Genomic DNA, 23,854 nt, shown 5'->3' on the forward strand with positions numbered 1-23,854 from the left:
TCTCTATTGTTTTTAATATAAATTATTGTGTAATATATAAAACAGTGTAACTATATGTTTTATATACATCGACTTGCGCATACTCACTTTTCTTCCGCAAGTGACCATTTCTAGGTAGAAAGTACAAGATCGGTTCGTGTGCACGCCTACGTACGCACGTGAACGTTTCTCGTATGTGGGAAGCGATTTACAATCAATGACGCAATAACCAAAGCAAGACAGATTACATATTCCTCGAATATTATCAGAAGTTTGTACACTGTAATGCTCTATTAACACTAAAACATTTAATATCATTTACGATTGATGGAATTACGTAACTTGGTAAACTTTCTTAATAAAATTGTGCAGTATCTTCTTTTTGGAATGTAATAATATTTTCACATATGATTATGTTAAATGTGAATGTCTACGATAACAGTGAGGCGTGCCAACAAATTTACCGTGTAAATTTGAAGACTGGACATAAGTCAACCGGCCGGTCATCTTCAACAAACGCTGCGATATTCTGTTAATGCCCACGCAATTTACATAATTATAGATTTCTCAGTATCATACATCTGCATGATTTTCTTCTTTCCTTCTGAATTATTTAACCTTAACCTTTAATTTATAACTCCATTCTCTTAAATTAACTTCTCAATAACTTTTTCATCTTGCGGGCGTTTTACTTGTTCCTGGATATTTTGTGACTCGTAAATAATGTCTTAATTTGAGGAAAAAAAAGAATTGAGTTTTGAATAATGATTAAAAGTATTGTAATTTGAAAAGCACAAAATAAGCCACTATTTTGTTTTTCGATAATTCTCGTGTTCAAAAAGTTGAAAAAAAAAAAATAAATAAATAAATAAATAAATGATTTATATCCAGAATGTAGAGATGAGATGCAGCTGTAAGCAGTTCCCAAAGCAATGCTAGTTCTAATGTCTAAGCTCACACACAAGCAGCAGCATCGCGATATATTTACGCGAACGGGGAGATTCTCTGATGGTGGCAGCGGTCCAGCAGTCGCGATGTTACGGAAATAGATTTCGGCGGGGCGATGCAACGGCTGAGCAGCACTGCTAAGCCAGCATCGAAAGAGACGAACCCAGTATTGTGTCGACCAGTTCTCGAGGAAAACCGGAAAAGTCATTCCGGTCGAGGTGTCCCACATGAGCGTGAGTGCAATTTCCGTCTCACGAGTGTAATTCTCAGTGCCACTTCCGCTTCGACTGCATCATACAATGCAATTAATCGCAACGATATGGGCGGTTTTTTGCAAATACTAGATATTACTTAGTACCGTCTTAACGTTTTTTTTTTTTAAATTCTTTAAGAAAAGACACGTTACTTGTGGTGACAAAGACAATAAAATGTTTCTTAGAACACACATGATGGGAATTGCAATAATTAATGAGTGCGCTTTTTTTAACTTGTGAGATATCGCATTTATATACTCTACCTTGATACTTAATTTAATATTTAATATCACGCAAAGAGAACCACTGACGCGATCGCGCACGTGGGTGGCAATATTGCTAATATTATATTTATCTGATTTTGACATAGAAATAACCTTTACATTCGAAAAGAAATTTAATTTAATATATTAATTTAATTGAATTACATTTTTCTAACAAATAGCTAAAACCTGTAAAGAGGATAACGTTAAAATTAAAAATAGTTTTGTTTATGCCTTTGTTTCGCAATTACCAGTCTTGCAGTGTGCAGTGTTATCTTCCCTATGCGGGTACCAGCGACTAATGAAATAACGTAACGAAAGATAAAGCAGAACTTGTTTCTCACTAAAACTTGCGCTAGAAAATTAACGTAAATACGTTATATCTGCGACTTGTAACTCGTGCACCGAATGTGACAGTTGCTTCCGGCTTTAAGCTTCTTTATCGGATCGTGCCCTACATACTACATTATCTAATTATTTTGTAACTCGTGCGATATCTTGTCATATTATTGTGGTAAGTGTGACAAAAGCAAAAACATCTGCAAATTGCATTGCGATCTAGTTTCAAAAGCGTTCTAAATACTAATAAAATGCGCGAAACACATCTGTGCGTGAAAGAAGTTTGCGGACAGAAATTCTCTTGGATAAACTCGAAGTTGGATGATTTCCAACTTGCGCGCAGACGTATCTCAACGAAGTGGTTGTGCGATGTATGCTCAATTTGCATTCTGCACTTTTCTTTAATTATATCGTACGACTTTATGCAAAAATTATATAAAAACAAAAAGAAAAACTCTTAATAACAAAAGTTTATATATGTAATAACAAATATAACAAATAGAATTATTTTTTTTATTTTCTGTCATGATAATGTGTTATAGAAATCGTATTACAAAATTATAAAATATATTTAACTGATAGGAACATATTTTTTTGTTTGAAGTTTTGTGGATTTACTATAAATTGCGCTAAATAGAAGTAAAAATAAAAACAAAACAGTTGCACAAGAAGAACAGAAGTGTGAATGTTCTAAAGATACGAACGGTTCTAATTCAAGAAACCAAGTCTCATCGCTGCTCATCGTGTCTGTCAAGAGAAACAACGCAGCCACGAGTGCAATTTATTTCGTTGTTTTGTTTGAATAACGTCATGCGATATCTTTGATTAATCGGCTTTGGTTCGTTCGCGCGATAATAAAAAGAAACACACAAGAAGAGTGGCAAGAAAGTTAAATAGTTTATAAGAAGTTATTACAAAGACATTTTTGAAAGCTGTCGTATTTAAGTCGTCCGCCTACTATTAATTATATTCCACATTCACACAGAACGATGTGTAACTTGTGAAATATCTAAGTATCGGATTTAAATCTGTTACAGCGCGTTCGATATTTCATATGGAAAGAATGACATCGTCGGCGATGTCACCCACGCTGTAGAAAAATAGTGTCGCGGCTCGACTTTATTTCTAGACGCGGAACATCGCTTTTTCTCCGCCGCAGAAATAGATCAAACCGGCTTCAACTTCCGGCAGTAAATGGCCGATCTGACGTAACACTTACCTCGCGACAACGCCCGCGTCGAAAAATCTCGATTATGCTTTAACAACGCCGAAATTAAGTGAATCTCGTATACGTGAGAGCCCAAAGTGCGATGACATCAATTCACGCACTGTTATGGCTATAAAGCGCTGCCAAAGTACTTTTAAATTGCTCAGGCTTTGAAACTTAACCGACAAATCATCAGCTTCATTGTGTCGTTTTTCTCTGTCTAATCAGTTTTCAGCAAAGTTTCTTTCAAGTATAATACTTATATATACCTACAATAATATATCACACATTTTTATTAATTAGAGATTTGTTTTTCAATATTATGTGCTTAAGTTTAACTTTGCTTTATGTTATATATATCTATATATAACAAATAAAGGAAAATACACTAATGTTTTTCTCGTATGTGGAATAAATTTTTATTTTGTAAACGAGATAATGATACTAATTCTTTATAGAACCCGGGAGCTGAAAAATGGCGACCAATGGCCATATCAAATCCGTCCACCAAATTGAGGATGGCGAGATCTATGCCTCATTGGGTTATGGTAAGTCTTTTTAACTGTTTATTAAATATTTTATTTTTTAATGTTTATTAATATCATTAAACACACACATATGTATTTCTCTTCAGCAACAACATCAGCGGGAAGCTGAGCAGCTACAGCAACGTCGTCCTCCTACACCTCCAAAAATTCCACCGCCGTCGCTCTCCGGGGATTGTGGTGACCCTGACTACGAAATCATCGAGTTTCCGACTCGATCGCCAACTCAGAAATCCACCTTGACACCTCATACGAACGTTGGTAAGTGCGCTTTGTGCGGCACCGAGAACGTCTTCTCACGATGCGACATGTGCAATGAGAATTACTGCGAGGCCTGCGACACCATGAATCACAAGCATCCAAAGCGCAGGAGCCACGTGCGCCGAAGAATCATAACCGACAACGCGAGTAAAAGCAGACCGCCGCTGCCGCCGAAAGGCGAAAATCTGGCAAATCCTCCAGTGCCGCCACCACGAAGAAATCGCAAGACCACTCAGGTAGGCTGCATCCTGGCCTGAAACTTGCGATTGCTTGTGAATCTTCTTCCAGGCACCGACGCCAATCGTCAAATAAACCCTCGAGCTGTTTTTCAACGTCTGCACTCCAGATCAATGACTAATTTAGGTCACGGAAGTTGTTTGCTCAATCGGACCTTGTCTCCGTCGAATCGAGTCAAATGCCCAACAAATGTCGCAAAAAGTCAACATTGTTGGGCATTTGATTCGATTCGACGGAGACAAGGTCCGATTGAACGAACAACTTCCGTTCAAACAAATAATATATAAAAGAATTAATATGTATATATATATATATATATATATATATATGTATAGGTTTAAAACTCGAAGCGTCACACCGAGGTAGCTGAGAGCGTTCCTAACTCTGTTTTTACAAAACTTTAACTGGTCGTTTCAATGTTGTCTTACGTGTTAGAGATTTACTTTACTTATTTATTTTACAGATCTTATTGTATGCATTATCGTTGTTTTGTAATACACCATGTTACCGCAAAACACTGATGCCGTATTCACTAAACCTGTTCTCTCTTCCAGTTTTGTTATGCGAGTAATGACACGGAAAAGACGAACACAGCCGTCGTTATAATGTCAGGAATTTGTCGTATCGCGTTTGGATCGTTTATAGCAGATGATTTCTGCGCGGAGTGGTGAATATGGCAGGTTACGGTAAACACGGTGAACACGATCGTTCTTTCGCACACAATCATTACCTTTTGTCGACATCACGTGCCACTCCGCACTTTCAGTATCCTTATAGATATCATTTCTTGATTTATTTTTTATACTCGGTATATTGCTTTTTTTTCAGCATTTTATTTATTTTTTTTTTTAGACGAACGGTGTCATCCACGAGCTGCTTGAATCTGCCACACTTATAAAACTGATAAAAATTAAAAATGTTTTTTTTAAGCTTTTTATTTATAGATTTGATACACTCCAATTACCTGCAGGTTTATTCTTATTTGTGTACATATTTTGTTAGAAGAAAAGTTTTGGAAGCGTTTTAAAAACGCTTTAGTGATCCATCATGATCATGACCACCTATATTTTATTTTTTTCTCATGACAGCATCATCTTTTAAACAAACATTTACAGTCTTCGACAACACTCTGAGTGCTATTGTTTCATTTACGATATATAATTAAGTCAAAGTTTCGCGCTTAGGCTAAGTCAACGCTAGCCAAAGGATCTGCGCATCTTCCCTCGCTCGACAAGGTCGAGAGCTTGAAGCGCAACTTTTCCAATCCAAAGTCACTGTCTTCCGAGATGAATTCGAAAGTGTCGAAATCTACGAATATATTAAACACGTCTTCCAATGATGCTTCAGGAACAGGAACAGACAAAATGTCCACTCTACAGGTGAGAAATTACGTTGTACAAGTAATAGCTAAACCTTTTACAATACCAAAACTTGTGTGAACTTTAAGATATTTTTAAGAAAGAAGACGCTTGCTTTAGTCTTTATTTCTACTTGTACTGCAATAATATTAATAATATATTGCACTTTGAAACAAAAACTTATATGTCTAGGAAAGATACAGAAAATATCAAGAGGCAATGAGAGCTCAAGATGCGAACAGACGACGACACTCATCTTCTGACACCTCGAGGGATACTTTGAGTGGAAGACCACTCAACTTAGGCAATTCAAAACCTGCACCACCACTTCCACCTCCGCCACCACCTCGAGCCATAATACAATCAGCCAGCGTTTGCGACTTGTCCGCTGCTCACATGTGGAATCCGGGAATGCATCAAGTACTTTTTATAGTCTTATATTAAGTTTACTTTTTTTGTCAATTATTATCATTGATATTTCTTTCTCTTATATTTCTCTCTCTCTCTCTCTCTCTCTCTCTCTCTCTCTCTCTCTCTCTCTCAATCTTCATTTTATTGAGTAAGTGCAAAAGTTTTGACGGATTTTGTGATAAAAAAAAAAGATCAATATAGAAATATATTAAAAACGGTTTATTTTTATTTTATCAAGTACAACAGCAAGAGATAATAGAAAACAATAGAACTTACTTGATAAAAATAAATAAATTGTTATTTAATAAAATTACATGGTCCATTTTTTTATCTTTTTACAAAATCTATCAAAACTTGTTTACTTACTTTTACCTTTTATTTTCAATTGTAAATAAAAGATAGCAATATATTAAATTTAAAGAACAATTTTTAAACACATCTTAAACTTTGTAGACTTTGTACTAAATGTGAAAAATTGTTTTAGGCTCAATCAATAGCTCATTTAGGACCCGGTGGCGTGCCGATGATGTGGTATCCTTCGGCTAATTCCTGGGATATGTCGATGGGAGGTTCCACTATGAGTTTGCATCATCCAGGCATGTGGGGATATCCTATGGGCTATCCGTCGGCTCAAGTGCTACCTCCGCACTATCCGGGATCATTCTCCAGAGCTCACAGTCCTGCTAGGAGTATAAAGTCCAGAAGATCAAGACCAGCTTCTCCATCTCCCAGTTTGAAATCCAAAAAATCTTACGTTTCGAGATCACGATCGAGAATATCACCCGGATCACCGTCGGACGCGAGTTCGGAAGACTCCGGTGAGTCCGATATGGACAGGCTGTCCCGAGGATCTAGAAGCAGACGTGGTAGCGTACCTAGAAGTATACGGCAACGAAACTATCATGAGGATGATAACAGAAGCCTCTTATCCAGAAGTCGACGAGAGTAAGTGAAAAAAAAAAGAAATAAAAGAGAAATAAAAATAATTTATCTGACATTTTATGTCTAATCTATTATGTTCTTGATGATTGATTTTTTAGAAGATTAATATCTGAGGAAAGAATGGTGAGCGAAGATCAGTTGTGCGAGACTTCGTCCACTAAACGATACTCGACACCTTCAAGAAGTTATGATGAATTTCAGAAGAGCAACACTCTCGGCCGACATTACAGTCAAAACGACCGTTCTAGAATGGAATCTCAGCTAGAACGCGTTCAAAGACGAAGCACCGACGACGAGTCCTCCGATAGGAAATTTAACGCGTCAAGTCGAACACGAGTAACGAGCTCATCCGAAGATCATTTCGAAAAGGTAGAGAATACCTTGAAAAGAGTGTCATCTCTTCGCAGAGACGTGTTAGATGATCCAGAACGATCTTCTACTCGCCACGATTCTCGCAGATCGTCTTACGAGAGCGATAGTCAATCCAGGAAAACTTCCTCTCGAGACGTATCATCTCCAAGGAAAACAGTTGGAGAGCGAGCACGCCTTCTAGAAAGACAATCTTCTCAGGGAGGACAATCTGATAGAGAACATACAAATAAAGATGAAGTCGAAACACATTTGTCAAGGAAAGAACAGGTTATCCGTGACATTTCGCGAGATCGTGAGCTTCTTTCAAGAAGAGAATTGTCTCAGAGAAGAAATGACGATTACGACAAAAATACTACCGGCAAACGAAGTTCTGGCAGATCCTCATTCGAATCTGACAATCAAAATGTTAGAAAGATATCTGCCAAAGAAATACCAAAACAGCACGAGGACAATGAAGATTGGGATCTACGTCGAAGAGTCAATGATCTTCAAGTTAACGATCGTCAGCAATCTATCGAGAAAAATCAACAAGTCAAGGATTCAAAAGCTGAAGTTCTACAGAAAAGACAAGATGTTGATACAAAGCAGCAACAGGTTGAGCAAAGAGCTCAGGCTCAAGATGAAACTGAGAGAGCGAAAGTGAATCCAAGCACAAGTATATCGTCCAAAAAAACTGCGTTGAATGAGAGAGTAAGCTCAATGGAAATCCCGAAAGAAGAATGGGCATGCGAGCACTGCACTTTTATCAACAAGATCAATGATCGCGTCTGCGTAGTTTGTTGCAAAACAAGGAGCAGCGCGTTACCGCCCAGTACCTTGGATGACAATTTTGAAAATCAAGCCGACACGCAAGCCTCAAAAAATGAAGCGCCAAAAAATGATCCCAGTCCCGATGCCGAGAAACGGACGAATCTGCTAAAGATCTCGAACAGTGAAGAGAGCGGCGACAGCGGATCCGTCAAGAACAAAGGTAGACCGAAGCGTAAAATCAGTTTTTCCTTCGGTACCAAATTGTCCAAGTGACGTCAACTGTTTTCCGCATATTCCCGTTCAGAAATGCAAATGGCCTAAACCATTTATATTTGTACGATTTCTTCTTTTTTACGTAAAACGGTAGTTACGAGTCGTACACCTGGTTGTTTTCCATTTTCGATGTATTCTCTTGAATGAATAATAAAGAGACATGGAAACTGTTTTTTCGTACTCACGCTACCAAACGGAACCAAATGCATAGTCGTATTTGAAATTCGGCCATCTTCTTTTTGTTCACATGTCTAAGGCACTATATTATTCATTCAAGTGATGCGACGTTTTCAAGCACGAGCGTGCATTTGGCATATGTTCTTTTATTCCGAGGCAAACTGTCGATGGAAGTTAGTACCAAAGTATTTGGCTCGACAACCGTGTCAGCAACAAAAGATTTATTTGGTTTGATAAATTGAAAAATTACCTAACACAATAAAATGTACGAGATATTATTTTTAACTTCTCACATTGTTCAAAAAGTTTTTTTAATTTACATTAATTACGTATACTACTATTTAAATATTAATACATTAATGTACGTCAAATCATATTATAAAAAAATCAACGAAACAAATCAAATTATCAGATTGTAATTTAAAGTAAGCATGGTTTTACACAACGCATTATTGTTAATCTTGATATTTTTTCTACAAATATTATAAGTATGCATAAGTTTTTAATGACCTTAAAAATTGTACTATATGAATTGTACTATTTTGCATATAAAATTAAAATGATAGAAAATGCAAATTTTAATTTTATTTAATCATGGAAAACTTTTTGATTTTCAGATGCGATTGCTGCAGATGATGATCTTCTTCTAAAGAGTTCTAAAAATATTATTATGGCTGTAGCATCGCAAACACAAGAAGCCTTATCAGAATCGACGAACACGTCATCACCGGTTAATAAGACCTTGACGGAAGCATCATCTTCAACGTCTTCTCCAACGAATACTATTCAAGTCACAAATGCCACATCAAAGACTCGTGGAAAATTTTCAAAAAGTCATTCGATTTCTACAGGAACGTCCCCACCACCACAGAGTATTTCAACTCAAGTGAGAGTTGTCTAGTTAAAATAAGAGACAACTGAATATTCTGTGATGTAGATAATGTTATATAAAATTTAAATATATTTTAGACCTACGATTATCTTCCTGCAAAAGGAACTCTCGGAAGATCCACATCGCTGTCAACGTCAAAGAGTTACTTGTATTACGACAATAGCGACGAAGAGGTGAGCAAAAGATCATAATTATATTAATACGCGCGTTTTCGCGTATACAATTTAATTTTAAAAAGAAAGTATATAATTTAAAAAGTTATTCTATAAAAACTGTGTTTTATTTACGCGTTGTCACAATCTATCCGCGCTTTTCACGCGTTCTAGTAAAGAGATGAGGCGGAGTATCTGTTGCAGGAACCAACCAGATTCACGAATAGTCCAGATTTATATCCGCGAACGCTCCAAGAGCAGTATCTTCAGCAACTGATAACCGGACAGCGAAGCAGAGAGCGAATAAGAAGAAATTCTCTTGATTCATCACATCTCTATTATCGTTCCAGGGTAAACTTATTTACGAACTGTCTCACGGGTTTTTTGTTGTACCTCATTATCCTTAATCTAGTTGATAATTAGCCTCGGTGTGAACATATGCAGGATTTTGTCACATTTTAATTTTTTTTTAGCATTTTTCATCAGCTTTGATAGTTTATTATTTATTTGTATTTTTATATTTATTATGCTTATTTACATGATACGTTTACAGCTACAACCAGCTCTAATATTAATCTCAACACGCTTTTAACAGCACATGAATAAAAATAATCTACGTTGGAACTCCCCACGATTGTGACTAGCTGTGAATTATCACAAGTAACATTGTCCACTATGATTTTGTCCTTTCTGTCAATTTACATAGATGAAAGAAATAACAATGGCAAACGTCAACTGTATTACTTTTGTATTTCAGGAGCCCAGCCAATCGAGATACGTAGATCCAGGTCCCAATACCGGCCCAATACAGCAAGGACTTTCTACGTTGACGCGTCAAGGATTGGAAATAGTGGAGCTGCTGCGAGAAGCCGAGAAACAAGGATTCACGACAGACGACGTTCAAGTCGCATTGGCGCAAGGCTCGTCGAATCCGATCGAGTGGCTACAGACGCAGTGGCCGCATTTAGTGGAGACGGTGCAGGTTCTGGCGACGGCGCAGGGCAAAGAACAGAAGGAGAACAATATTGGCATCCTCTCGTTGGCCGAAGCAAAAGAGGCTTTACGGTCGGTTAAAGGTGACATGTGGAACGCTGTCGCAGCGGCCATTCGACGCAGACAGCAGAAAGTGCGTGTGAAGAGGAAAAACTTAATAATCCCGATATAGAGAATAATGGCGCTTCAATCATTATTGATTTGTTGTCCTTTCGATTGACAGTGCAAGCAAATCATGGCAAAAGGGAATTTCACTCTCGCGGACGTTGTCAGAGCTCTCGATAATAACACCGGCGTCGAGGACGCCGCTCTTCTCGAGCTGCAGAAAAATCAGCTCAAGCCGTTTTTAATGAGAATATGGGGTCCTCCGGTCGGGGTGGAGAACGAGGCTGTACCGCATGACGATGGTCAGTAAATGCTTTCAGTTATTTTACATCAACATTTTTTGTTGTACATACATATGATTCTGATTTTTTCAATATTTTATAGATCGTTTTGTTTTAGAAAAAAAACAATATAAATGTTTTCTTTTCTATCTATTTCGTATTATATTTTTATGGATTCTTTAAAAAAAGTTTGCTATAATTGTGAGAATTTCGGATAAAACAATTATTTTTTTTCTTGAGATGATATAAAATATAATTCTACAAAGATATATTATTTACGTGTTCAATTATATTATGTAATTTTAATTGTTTCTATAGCATAAAGTAATTGTGTAATTTACGTGAAATTCCCATCTTCGAAAAGAAGTGTGAAGATCATCGATCAAACATCAGATTGTTTTTTGCTGCAGATACATCGGATGCGGTCGGCGGTGGGACGGGGGTTATCGCGGGGCAAGCCACAAATGTGTCCAATACAGAGGCTCGGAAGCAGGTAATGTCACCAATTGTAGATCATTTTGTGGCGTTGCAGGCCGACTTTCAAAAGCAACTGGCGGCCCTCAGAGAACTGACCGGTAACTGGCAACACGAGAAAGATCCCTCGAACAAATTGGGTAATAATAAGTCTGATAATCTGTCTGTGCACTCTGATGATGGTAGCACTGTTTTAATCGATGAAAATCTGGTCCCAAGGGCCGTACAACAAGCGCTCGGCGTAGCGGAGTCGGGCGATCTTGTTACGCGGCAAAGACAGGCGATCGTAAACTCGCAAGAAGACACGAAGCGCTCATTGAACACTGCGAAATCGTCTGAAGAACATCCGGACGGAGTAGATACGTTGCTTATCAATATTTCCGCGACAGCTACGGCCGATGATCTCGTGAGAAAAAACGCGACGGAATTGCTCGTATTAGAAAACTTTTCAAAAACTGACGACCATTTGATAGCAAACATTTACCAAACGTCCATAACTGACGAGGACAAAGCTATTATTGTACGAGACACCGAATCCGATCTATTGAAATGTGATGGACAGAAAAGTGAAAGTGATAAAGTCGAAATAAAAGAAATTACACAAGTAGAAAAAAAAGAAACGCACACAGACGTTGCGGCAATATTGATTAACGATACTGCAATGACGAAAAAAGAAGTTGCGAATTTATCACTATCGGAAGAACGGAAAAGATTATTGTCGAGTGACACCGGAGTTGAAGCATCCTTGTCCGCAGGAACTTCTGCGCTCGACACAACGAACCATACGGAAGAGGAACCAGGTCAGTCCTCTCCTCCGCGCCAGGAAACTTGGAGCACTCCTGAATCACCTAATATAGCGGGACAGAGCGCGAGGAGCAACGAGCTCGTTGAAGTTGGGAAGTCTACAGAATTGAGCGAAGCACTTCGGATCTCTTTCCAGAATTCGAGTGCTCCCGGACAAGCCGATATGGGGCAGCAATTGTCATTGCAGGACGAATCCTCGCGCACGATGACAGTTTACGAGGAAACATTCGAAAACGATCTTTCTGTCGAGGATCGATCTTATCAGCATGCTTCGAGAGAAATTCCTAAGCAAGAAGACGAGTCCGTAACGGTGCAAGCTCTGTTGTCAGCTGTGAAATCGTTGCCGGAGCAGTTTTTGACGCCTTTCATCACGGCAATGCAAATGCTGTCGCCCAAACAGTCGAGAGAAGATAACACCAACGTGAATTCCGACGTTCAACTTATGAATCGGTTGAATACTTTACACAGTATGCAGACTGTAGATCCAAAAAGGATCCCTGAGGCTGAAATAATCGAGAAGACGAACGAAACAGACGTTCAGAAATTTGCGGCAACGGATGTTACACCGAAGAACGAAGTTGTTGAAGAAAGACCTGTGACTGAAGATAAACAAGTCGGATCGCAGTTATTTCCGCAGGAGATTCATGAGAAACGTGAGAAAACCCCGGAAAAGACGAGAGATGGCAAAATAATCGATAAGGACATTGTCAAAACTAAACTTCCGGACTCTCGGATGGCAAAGTCCCGGTCGAGCGTTCCAGATATTAAACAACAGCATCAGGATGTCAGATCGGTACGTACAGATACGAGCGAATCTAATATTTCACAGACTAACATAGCAGCGGATGATCTGACATCCGAAACGTTCTCGAATTCGGTAGACTTAAAGATAGCAAATGATGACATTCCCGAAATAACAGCGACTACAAATAAAGCGGCAACGTTAAGTATCGAAGTAGCGGAATTGACGATCGAACTGCCGCAAACTACTTTCGCAAAGGAAATATATTCACGTAAGAATTCTCTAGAAATAATTACGGAGAATGAAAATGAAGAAAAATCTACCGAAGACGAAATTTTATCAAAGAGAAGATCAGACGAAGAAAAGTCTTCAGGTGAATCATTAAGTTCTTATGTGCAATCGTTAGCATCTTTAACGCATAATCAGACCGTCATTCAAGAACATCTCGAGCTTACGCACACCGACACATTGGTTGACGCATCATCATCCTTAAAGGAAGCGAAGAACTCTTCCATCGCATCTAATGACAAGCTTTCCGCTGACAATATTTCCGCAGTCATTAATATATCTTTAAAAAATGATTTGTTGCAAAATAAAAATTTATCCGCTTTAATAAATAACTCTAACGCGGAAAGATCTGTTTCTCAATTGTTAATAACCGACGCAAACATTTCTCAAACAAATCCAATTTTAAATATCGATCATTTATCTGATTCGTATGATATGCAATCTACAAACACAGATATTAACCAACAAAATAAACAACAATTAAATGAATCATCTCATGTACATGTTACGTCCACTTCATCATTCGCAAAAGTTTCCGATCATTTTCCCGATGTTAAATTGCCTATCGAAGTATTCGATAATCTCGAAACGTTGTTGCGTCATGATGAAAATGATACAAAACCGATTGTTCCAAAAAATGCGGTGCACGTTTCGGAAAAAGTAGAACAGACAATTTCGATCACATATCATACGCCCGCGAGCGACGATAAAAATGAAAGCACGTTGAAAGAAAACGTGCCCGTTGAACAAAATACGATCAATGATTTATCCATTACTGTATCACAAGCCAATGAAAGCATTTCATCGCCATTAACAGGCTCGCGCGTTTTACCAGCAATAAATTTAGATCATCTGTATGACCAGGAAAAAGCAATTATATTAGCGAATGTTGACAGGATTATGAACGAACAAATATCAAATGAGCAGTCTTTGCTCACGAATCTAAAAGATGTGAATAAGAATAAAGTATTAATCTTAAGTGATAATAAAGAAATACTTTCAAACTTAAATAAGAAAGTAATAACTCCGGATAACGTTGAAGTCGATATTTCTTCTGAAAGTAACTCACCCATTTCAACTGATGGATTATCAAGTGTTTCAGACAAAATTAAAATTGCAACAGACATGGAAAGTAGCAAAACAGAGTCTGTCAATGTTTCTAATATTTTTAATTCCATTGTCGATAATGAGTCGGATGCAAACATTAACATTCTTCTCGACAGAAATATACACAATCAATCATACGAGTTAACGAATACGTATAATGACGCATTGAATAATGTACCCTCTGAATTATCCGTCGAAAGTATTCTTGTCTCAAATTCGAACCAAGTTATTTTGCATGCCACCGATCGCGACAAAGAATTCGAACATGAGAACGATGACAGTGAACAAGACGCGCAAACATCCAATTCCGCGGCAACAAGTATTTTACAAGCGCTTAAAAATCTCAATGTATTTTTCACGTCGCATACCGAGAAGAAGAATATCGCTTTAACAATCAACGAAGACTCCATTTCGGATCCTATTACAACGAGCGACGCGACTACCGGAATGGCTGATACTTTCGAAATAAAGATATCGGAATCGCCGGTGATAACGGTAAATGATTGCGCGCCGATAAAGAACATCGCAAATATCGTCAAAAGCGAAACGAGCAAAATCACAGATACTGATACAATCGGTACGGAAATAGCAAAAGATGTTGACTTATCGAGAAACGAGGCATCAGTTGTCGCGCGTAACGAACCGGTAAAACCACCGTCAGAATTACCGAATAACGAGTCGATGGAAAACGACACAAAACAAGCGAATCAACCTTTTAAAAGCGTAATCGCCAAACCTGTCGTACAATACAGATCAAAATCGCCCGTTAAAAAAGTCGTTCGAAGAAAGTCTCCCGTTAAGACAGTAAAAAAATCAATCAGCGCGCCAAAGAAAATTGTAAATTCAAAAAGTACGACTTTCACAAAAGCAAAACCAATTGCTTGCGAAACTATCAACTACTCGAATCGCGTAATAACGCAAGAAAACAAATCGCAGATTCGAGAATCCTTAAGATCTGTTGCAAATAATAAGATAAACGGTAAAAATAAATCATTTACACAAGAAATGACTGTCAAATCACATGTGAATAAAAGCACTGTGCAAAACTTTACAGAAAATATTAAGGAAAATAATTCTAACAATGCGTTTACATCCGGTACAGAAAAAGTAACAATAATTGGTAAAGTACAAATTATATCGGAAGATTCTAAAAACAAAAAAATTAAAACCACAAAGCTTATAGACGTACAAAACGAAAAGTGTTCGAAATTCGGTGAAATAAAGAATTCTGAAAATCGAGAAATAAAAAGAATTAAAAGTTGCAAAACTGAAAGCTCAAAAGACGATAAAATGCTTAAAAAAACATTTTTAATTGGAAATCTAAAGAATAATTTAAAAGTTTCTAAAGTCCTTTCACCGTCAAAAATACCCGTTTTAATACACAGAAAACACGTGCAATCGAGTACTGTTCCATCAAACTTTTCTAGAAAAATTTTAAATATCACATCACTGTTGAAAGGTACATCGACCAAATTGCCAATAGCGTCGCAGAGAGTTTCAAAATCAACCTTAAAAATCCAAAAAAGCGCCGACATATCGAATCTACCAATTGCGCGGAAAATCGAATCGAAGAATAATTGGAAGGCGACCGAAATTAAATCTAGTAATGCAGGGATCATTGAAATTACAGAAAATGTGGAAGACAAGCAAATCTCGGAGGAGTGTCATGCTAAAGAGACTACGGCAGAGCGGGTGAAGACCGAAGAGATCCCGAAAGTCAAGTCAATGGAATCGATATTAAGCGAGAATTCGCGAGCGTCGAACTCGACGCGTAACGATTCGTCCGCAGATCTTAGCGAACAATTGAAAGTCGAAGACGCAGTCGAGAAGAAGAGTTCCGATGCTTTCAGCTCTGATTCCGAATATTCCGAAGAGGACGAAGACACGGCAAAGTACATTTCTGATCATAACTCGGAATACAATTCCGTCGAGGAGGAATTCACAGACGCGGAATTGTTGTTAGAGAAAACGTTAAATGAGATACGGTCTGAGATATCGGAATCCGAAGAAGAACAGACAAGCGATTCCGAAGAAAGCGAGGATGTCACTTATTCGTACGAAACAGAGAGTCATGATCGCGATTCCGTGTTATCCGAGAGTTCGATCGATAAACGAGAGATTAAGTCAAGCGAGTTCGAAGATACAGCGGAAGAGGATATGTACGAAGAACTACCATTTGAAAAAGAAAAGGAAGAAGAAGAAGAAGAAGAAGAAAATAATCAGTCTGAACGTGAAATGAAAAAACAATCTGAAGTGACAGATGAAAGAATTGATGACGCGACACGTAGAGAAATTAATAATACTAAGGTCAACAATTTAAAGACAACGGAAAATATACATAAAAATGAAGAAACTAACCTGAAGCTATTAAGTGAGACTAGTACTGCAGTCACAGAATTAAATCAACCCGAAATGATCGCAAATATCAATGAAGAAACGTTAGAAGTTTCTTCGAGTCTTAAAACTTCAGATTCTAGTATTGTCGTAACAGATTTAATAGTATCTTCAGCAAAGATTGAGGAAAGTTCAGAATCTAAAGAAAGCACTCAGTCAAAAGAAAAGAATTTAATGGAGAATAAATCAAAAATAAAAAATGCAAATAGAATCACGGAAGAAGATCAATCGATACAGAACGAGAAGGTAAAGTTACCAAAAGTCACAACCGCTGCAAAACACATAAAAATAGATCGAAGAGCTAGTACGGGAAGCAAAGAGATCAAAATCGAGAAGAATGACACGTTAAAGGGAATGGACCGGTCGCTTAAAAAACGATTTTCCCTCGTAGCCAGTTGCATTCGTCGGTTCGAGGGCGAAGAGAACACCGAAAGAGCGCACGTGAAAAGCATCAAGAGACGATCATCTCCCAAAACGGAACGGGAGGTCAGTAAACGAGAATTGCCGAAGTGACATGACCCCTTGTAACCGCGTCAGTTGACATAGAGTCCTCCCAGACGAACAGTTGCCAGGAACCGACTTTTCCAACTGTTGACAGGCCAATGTCTACAAACAGCTCGAAACGTCAAACCGAGTGGAAAACGAAATCAAACACGACGAACAAATGTCCCTTAATATTTTAACTGCGTTAATTGTTAATTTAACTGTCACGTGTTAAAATGTGTAGCTAACGCGAAGGTAAGTACTCTCATTGAGACTAACTCTCATTGTCTGCCAAGAGAGACAAAGTTACATACCTATATGTCTTGCATAAAATATGATAGTGTAGTTATTATAAGAAGTATGAGATATGTATTACGTATTAAATATATTCTTTGTTTTTAGGTGTAAACAATTAAAACCACTTTATAATATATATCTATGTACTTATAATACTATATACTTATATATGATTAATATTTTACATTTCAGTAAAATATTCATCATATATATATATATATAATTGTAAAATTCTTTTACATTTGTCCAAAAAAAGAGCTCGTTTCTAGACGTTGGCGCTGTTCATTGTTTATTTGCTTGCATGATACTTGTTTTCTTTCAGTTTTAAATAAAATATAGCAAATAGAATATTTTATTTTCTTATGTAGCCGATTATAGATTTAATTATATCAATTGTATAGTGTTACATGTAAAAAAGTGTTCTTTTTTAATTCTAACATATTTTCATATAGGTTTGTAAGTTTACATATTGATAGACAATTCAAGATTTTTCATGTTACGCCGAGATTTGTGGACAATCCTGAGATTCTCTTTCTGTACGATGTGTGAAAATTGTACGTGCTGATTTTAGAACAACATTATGTTTGTCACGTGTGCAGAGAATCGCACGTCGTCTCTTAGCAGAGGGTCGAGCAGCGAATTACGATGAGGCTGAGGTAGCCGCTAGTTTGCTGGCCCTTAAGTTTGGAGACGCCGAGGCACTTCAAGCCGCGAAAGAATGTTCCAATGTGGAATCAGCGTTAGCTTTTCTGCAACAGGAGTGCGAGCTATGCACCGGTCGTTTTGCAATGAGTCAAGTGAGTTTCCAGCTCTTGTCGATACGAGAGATGTCGAAAAATGCGTGAAAAAAAAACCAATTTTGAGAAGAAAATCTCGCCGTTGTTGATGTCAGTCTTTCTTTTTTTATAATTTTTATTTTATTTTTAATCTTAAACAAAAAAAAAACCAAATCGAAAACTAAATTATAATTAACGTTTTGGTTTTTATTTGATAATAAGTATTTCTCCAATTTTAGATGGTATCCATGTTGAAGTGCGTACATCGCTGCTGCAACGAATGCGCGAAGAATTATTTCACTATCCAGATCAGCGATAGAAACATCACAGATGCTGTTTGTCCGTATTGTAAGGAGCCTAATTTAAAGGACGCGGATGAAGACGAAATTCTCGAATATTTCAGCAACTTGGACATACAACTTAAAACCCTATTGGATCCACCGATCCACGAACTCTTCCAAAGAAAGCTCAGAGATCGGACTTTGATGCAAGATCCGAACTTCAAGTGGTGCATTCAAGTAATTATTTAATTGCTTTACTTTTTAACTCGTCATTGTAGAAAGACTAATGTATTGTTTTGCTTATTTCAGTGTTCAAGCGGATTTTACGCTGATCCTGATCAAAAGCGTTTAATTTGCCCCGATTGTCGATCTATTACTTGTGCTTTTTGCCGAAAACCGGTACGCGCGACTTCTTGTAATTATAATCGAATTAGTGTTAAATACTACAATAATAACAATAATTTGTATTTAACGTGAGAAACATTCTTTTATAGTGGGAAAAACAACACGAAGGAATCTCATGTGAGAAGTTCGCTGCTTGGAAGGATGAAAACGACCCGGACAATCAAGCCGCGGGTTTAGCCAAACATTTGGCCGATAATGGCATAGATTGTCCTAAGTGCAAGTTCCGTTATTCATTGTCTCGAGGAGGTAATTCCATAATATAATTTAATGATTTTGTGTTAATATATATAATTTATTTGCGCGTATTCATATAAAATTATCAAAACATGTAAAACCTCCGAAAAATAATATGCGTGTGAGAACAAGAGAAATTTTATATTAAATTAATTATCGTATTTTTACTTTGTAATATTAGATCAAAATATAAGTCTATTTAGGTTAATTATTCGAATTGCATTTTTTCTGGATGTTCACTGGAAAAAACAACTTGTGAATTTTTTTAGGTTGCATGCATTTCACATGCAGCCAGTGTAAATATGAGTTTTGTTGCGGTTGCGGCAAAGCCTTCATGATGGGAGCGAAATGCACGGTCAGTCCATATTGCGCCAAACTAGGCCTCCACGCCCATCATCCGCGCAATTGTCTTTTCTATCTTCGTGACAAGGAACCGGCGCAGCTGCAGCAATTACTCCGAGAGAATGGCATCGAATACGACACCAAAGGTCCGGTTGGAGAACGCAAGTGCAAGATGCAACTGCAGAAAGAAACGCCGACAGGGGTTGTCGACGCCGTGTGCAATTCCGATGTCGTCGAAGGTCACGCTGGTCTGTGCAGGTAACATTTTTCAAGTGACAAATTCATTAACAAAAAAGTTCCACTAAAACATAATGTAGTAAAAAAAGAGTAAACACTCTTACATTTATAAAAACTTTATAAATTCTAATTAATATGAAAATGATTGCCTTCTCCCTATCTTTTTATTTAAATATGAAAATGTTTACTTGTCAAACTAAAAGTTGCATTATCTGATGATTTATTATTACTCAGATGAGATAACTATTCTTTTGACACAAATATAAAAAATCTGCATTTTATCACAATATTCTTACAAATTATTAGCCTGGATTAACAAAATCAACAATCAAGAAATATTATGCCGTATATCATGTATCAAGTAAGTTATTTCCGTAATTCTTCAAAATCAGAACTCGCCGTTGGGAATTCCGAGCAGTTAGTATATTCGCGACGCATTTCGATCGGTGTTAGAATTTCGCTCACGCGCGACTATTGGCGGAGATCGCAATTTCGAGGTGATTCTCGAACGATTCTCCCGCGGAACGAAGCTGATCGCTAACGAGATATATCTTCCGTCTATCTGTTAGGATTCATTACGTCGAATATCTCGTGCGAAAGATCCATTTGACGCAGCTGGAAACGCTGCCCTTGCTAAACGTGGATGATCTTGAAACGTGCGTGCGACGCGCCGGGCGAAAACTGCCCGCGAACTGGTACGGCCGCGACCCGGAGCATTACAAGCACGACTTAATTGAGGTAAACAGGTGAAGCCTGCATGAAGCCTAACTAAAATCTTGGGTACTTTTCCCCGCAGGCAGCACTACATTGAGTACTTGGCGGGTCTGGTGCTCAAGAGCCGGCTGGACCCTGTGGCGATATTTGATTTGAACGACGCTAAACAAGAGTTGCGCCGACGGGGAAAAGTTCCTCCTGCGAAGGGCCAAGAAATGTCCGAGCGGGATTATCTTGAGGCGTGCATTCAGGTGACTAACACGATCTTTTTCCTTCTCCTTTTTCTCTTTCGGTTCCTCTCGCTCCTCTTGCTCTCTCGCTGTGACCTACTGACCGAACAACAGCGATTGCGTGAAAGTAGAATTCTTGCGTGCTACGGGAGCTTTTCGGGCTGAAAAAGTGAAGACTGTCGCGAATAACGCCGTTGTGTAGCCGCACCTACGTCGTGCGCCGTTGTTCGAGGTATTGCACTTACAAGTTTACAAAGTCGAATTAATCTGTCAAAAATAGATGAATTAGAAAAGAAATTTACATTTTCTTTAAGAAAGTTTTATTTTACACACACATATATATTTTACATACATATAACCACACAAAACAAAATCCACTGAAATCTCAATAGACATCCGGTAGATCGCATCTAATGAAATTTTTGTATTCTGTGTGTGAGATGACATTCAATTTACTTTATTTTCCATACTTTTAAAGTTTTGCCATCTTTTCTTTCGTAAGATACTTTAATAATTTATAGTGAAAATGATAAAATATACTAAATCAATCTTTTATTTCATATTCGAATTAGATGTTTGTTACATTTTTGTATTCAGTAGACATAATTAAATTTGTGTTACACAAAAACATGTATAAATCTTCACTAACACTAATTTTCAAAATTAGAAAAGAATTCTAATCACATAAACATGTATTGTTTACGTAAAAACGCTTTTGAGAGCGAAATAAATATCGAAACAAAAACTTAATATTGTATCCCGTCGATTCGCATGGCTGTTTACAATCTTCTTCCTTTGCGTAAATAACAATTCTCTTATTTTCTGCAAGTTGTTTTTTGCGCGGATATTGAAATAAATAAGGTATTGTATGAAAAGTATATGTGCCGCAGGAATACATTAAAATTCTACAACTTTACCATGCATAAAATATACTCTGATGTTGCAGGTCGTAAAGCGAGAGATTCCACTGGAGTGACTGCAGAGAAAAACATTTCAGAAAAAGAAAACGCGTACATCTGAAGTCAAAAGTGATAAAGTGGATAGTATAAATTATTTATTTTTACTTGTATGAACTATAAACTTTAAGTGAAAATATAATACATAATAATAGATGACCGTAGAACAAATAAATGTAACACATATGCGTTATTATGTTATAATATCAAAATCTCATATATATTTTTGACATAAAAACGTGATGTAATGCCTATATATTGAGTAAACGTCGTATTCGTAACAAATTTCAAAAAGAAATACCGTTTGTCACTATATTTTACTCGTTTTTAACAAAGATCTATACATAAAATCACGTACGTGTTTCTTTAATAAATCAACAAGAAAAAGTTATAAATTATATATTAAAAATAATATATGCACTTGTATGTATTTATTTCGGCTTTATTTAAATTCTTTTTCCAAGAAATAGATGATTTAATAATTTAACAAATAAACTTTTGTATCAAATTCTTTCTTAATTTTTAAATCCCACAAACAGAAATTCAAATATATAAGCAAATAATCAGAATGTAATAAAAGAAATAGAAAAAGAAATGTAATCAAAGAATCTAAATGTCATCTCATCTATTTAAACTTTTTCTTTGAATTTTTGATGTGCTAGAAGACATTTTTATCTTCAGTAAAATAAATTTTGTACATTTTAATTTGATTTAAAAAAATGTATGTGTATAACTGTATAAGTATTTATCTGGACCAAATTTATAAATTTATATTTTTATTTATTTTTTCATAATTCTATTAGAAAATCATGTAAACTGTTTCTCTTTTTGCTATTTGTTGCTAGTTGGTTCCTGTGCTTTTCGCTACTTTCTATGATAGTTCTTAATCGTTCTATATTAAATTTTCTGATTTTTGTATTAGAAGTAGGTAATATCTTGTTATTGTTTATTTTAGATGTTACAATAGCTAAATGTGAAAATGTTTTATTATTATCTTTCTTAATTAATGGTGATTCAGCTATACCACCTGAAAGTTTTAAACCAGCAGTTTTATCTTTAGATCTCTTCTTTTTCTTCTTATGGTTAGTTTGTACTATTTCTATTTGTGACTTGCTTGCTTCAAGTATTGGGTTCAGTCGACTTTCTTTTTTGAAAGACAGCATTGTGTTTTTAAAACAAACAGAACATTTAATAATCAATTTATTCATTTCATTTTCTATAGCTTTCTTTACCAATGTAGCACGAACTTTTGGTATTTTCTGATTTGGAAACTCATTCATGTGCCGCACAATTTTTCTTACTGATTTAGACATTTTTCTACTGCATGATATCCGGATTTGATGATCAACAGTGTTCCACAATGATCCGCAATACGAACACATTGTTGATGGTCCAAAATTTGCTTTTGATAATTCAACTTCATTGCTGAACTTTTTTTTACATTTGTATCTGCAAATTAAAAATCTCTAAACTATACACATCAATAAATAACTTGTAACAACTTTTGCAACTACTTACATATAAAACGTTTGTAGCTTCGTGATCAATGGACTCCTCAATTTTGTCATAAACTGATTAACATTCCACAAGTGTTTAACAGTCTCCATGATAATTGATATGAAGAATCACCAGAAATGTTTCTACGAACCGATAATTAATCCACAGTCTATTCAAAGTAGGTCAGTATGATAAGCTTTGTGTCGTATAACCTTTAAACCTTTAAACATCACGCAAATGAGTATAGAGTAGCCAACATGAATGCATAAAAAAGTCTATTAAGTTCTACTTGACGCTCGATCTTTGGTCGCGTTTACATTTTTCAATCGTTATATATCCGGCAAATCGACCAATGCGACAGAACATCGTAAACCCGACTTAAGGTACCTTTTCATACAGCAGCACGCTGCGGCAGCAAAACGTCACGTAACTCAAATTTTCTAGGACTGCTTCCGCTAGGTATGTATATTTACTGCTTTTATCTAACCCTTATTTGATACTATTATTTGTTGTTGATGGAATTATATAGTTATTGCATAAGTATCAACAATAAAATTTTCCCGGTTTTGCTGCTTCTTTTTGTTTAAACTTCGCAGAGAATGGCATCGAGTAAGGGTTAGGTAAGAGCAGCAAATATACCTAGCGGAAGCAGTCCTAGAAAATTTGAGTCACTTGACGTTTTGCTGCCGCAGCGTGCTGCTGTATAAAAAGGTACCTTTTTTTAAGTGGAATTTAGGGCTATTATACAAAAATGACATTGCATATGCACAGCACATAAGATTATCTCAACCAATGAGCATCTAGCATAGTTGCGCAAAGTTTACGGTGGTGCAGATTGGCAACTACGTAACCAT

At 36.8% G+C, this 23,854-nt stretch overlaps 2 protein-coding genes across 10 annotated transcripts; one reads left to right on the forward strand and one right to left on the reverse strand.

The window, feature by feature from the left end:
* The first annotated feature begins 1,083 nt into the window (after nucleotides 1-1,083).
* Nucleotides 1,084-21,936, forward strand: LOC109854998. Of its 8 annotated transcripts, XM_020428723.1 has the most exons (22): nucleotides 1,084-1,160; nucleotides 3,449-3,538; nucleotides 3,625-4,032; nucleotides 5,218-5,412; nucleotides 5,584-5,811; nucleotides 6,287-6,747; nucleotides 6,843-8,086; nucleotides 8,934-9,202; nucleotides 9,286-9,381; nucleotides 9,547-9,711; nucleotides 10,118-10,486; nucleotides 10,577-10,760; nucleotides 11,150-13,132; nucleotides 15,785-17,034; nucleotides 17,928-18,125; nucleotides 18,344-18,622; nucleotides 18,695-18,784; nucleotides 18,880-19,036; nucleotides 19,294-19,624; nucleotides 20,173-20,298; nucleotides 20,400-20,568; nucleotides 21,494-21,936. In XM_020428723.1, the coding sequence occupies exons 1-22, from the start codon at nucleotides 1,155-1,157 to the stop codon at nucleotides 21,521-21,523; spliced, it is 8,328 nt and encodes a 2,775-aa protein (XP_020284312.1). In that variant the 5' UTR covers nucleotides 1,084-1,154; the 3' UTR covers nucleotides 21,524-21,936. The 8 variants fall into 8 exon arrangements, with proteins under 8 accessions (XP_020284312.1, XP_020284306.1, XP_020284307.1 ...); XM_020428717.1 differs by having other exon boundaries at nucleotides 11,150-17,034; XM_020428718.1 differs by having other exon boundaries at nucleotides 9,565-9,711; nucleotides 11,150-17,034.
* A 150-nt stretch (nucleotides 21,937-22,086) lies between these two features.
* On the reverse strand, nucleotides 22,087-23,661 carry LOC109854988. 2 transcript variants are annotated; one of them, XM_020428700.1, is made up of 3 exons: nucleotides 23,388-23,661; nucleotides 23,022-23,220; nucleotides 22,087-22,952 (listed from the first exon to the last, which is right to left on the reverse strand). In XM_020428700.1, exons 2-3 carry the CDS (start codon nucleotides 23,108-23,110, stop codon nucleotides 22,292-22,294), a joined length of 750 nt encoding a protein of 249 aa, XP_020284289.1. In that variant the 5' UTR covers nucleotides 23,111-23,220; nucleotides 23,388-23,661; the 3' UTR covers nucleotides 22,087-22,291. The 2 variants fall into 2 exon arrangements, with proteins under 2 accessions (XP_020284289.1, XP_020284288.1); XM_020428699.1 differs by lacking the exon at nucleotides 23,388-23,661 and having other exon boundaries at nucleotides 23,022-23,343.
* Nucleotides 23,662-23,854: the final 193 nt, after the last annotated feature.

The sequence above is a fragment of the Pseudomyrmex gracilis genome, unplaced genomic scaffold, assembly GCF_002006095.1.
Source record: "Pseudomyrmex gracilis isolate BER0280 unplaced genomic scaffold, ASM200609v1 scaffold_77, whole genome shotgun sequence".
NCBI classification, from domain to species: Eukaryota; Metazoa; Arthropoda; class Insecta; order Hymenoptera; family Formicidae; genus Pseudomyrmex; species Pseudomyrmex gracilis.

Excerpts from the sequence above, each read along its gene's own strand:
- LOC109854988 (XM_020428700.1), bottom strand. The coding sequence starts at position 23,110 with ATGGAGACTGTTAAACACTTGTGGAATGTTAATCAGTTTATGACAAAA. Across the intron at positions 22,953-23,021 it reads AAGCTACAAACGTTTTATAT|ATACAAATGTAAAAAAAAGT; the intron begins GTAAGTAGTTGC and ends TTTAATTTGCAG.
- LOC109854998 (XM_020428717.1), top strand. Across the intron at positions 4,033-5,217 it reads GAAATCGCAAGACCACTCAG|GCTAAGTCAACGCTAGCCAA; the intron begins GTAGGCTGCATC and ends TTTCGCGCTTAG. Across the intron at positions 9,712-10,117 it reads ATCTCTATTATCGTTCCAGG|GAGCCCAGCCAATCGAGATA; the intron begins GTAAACTTATTT and ends TTTGTATTTCAG.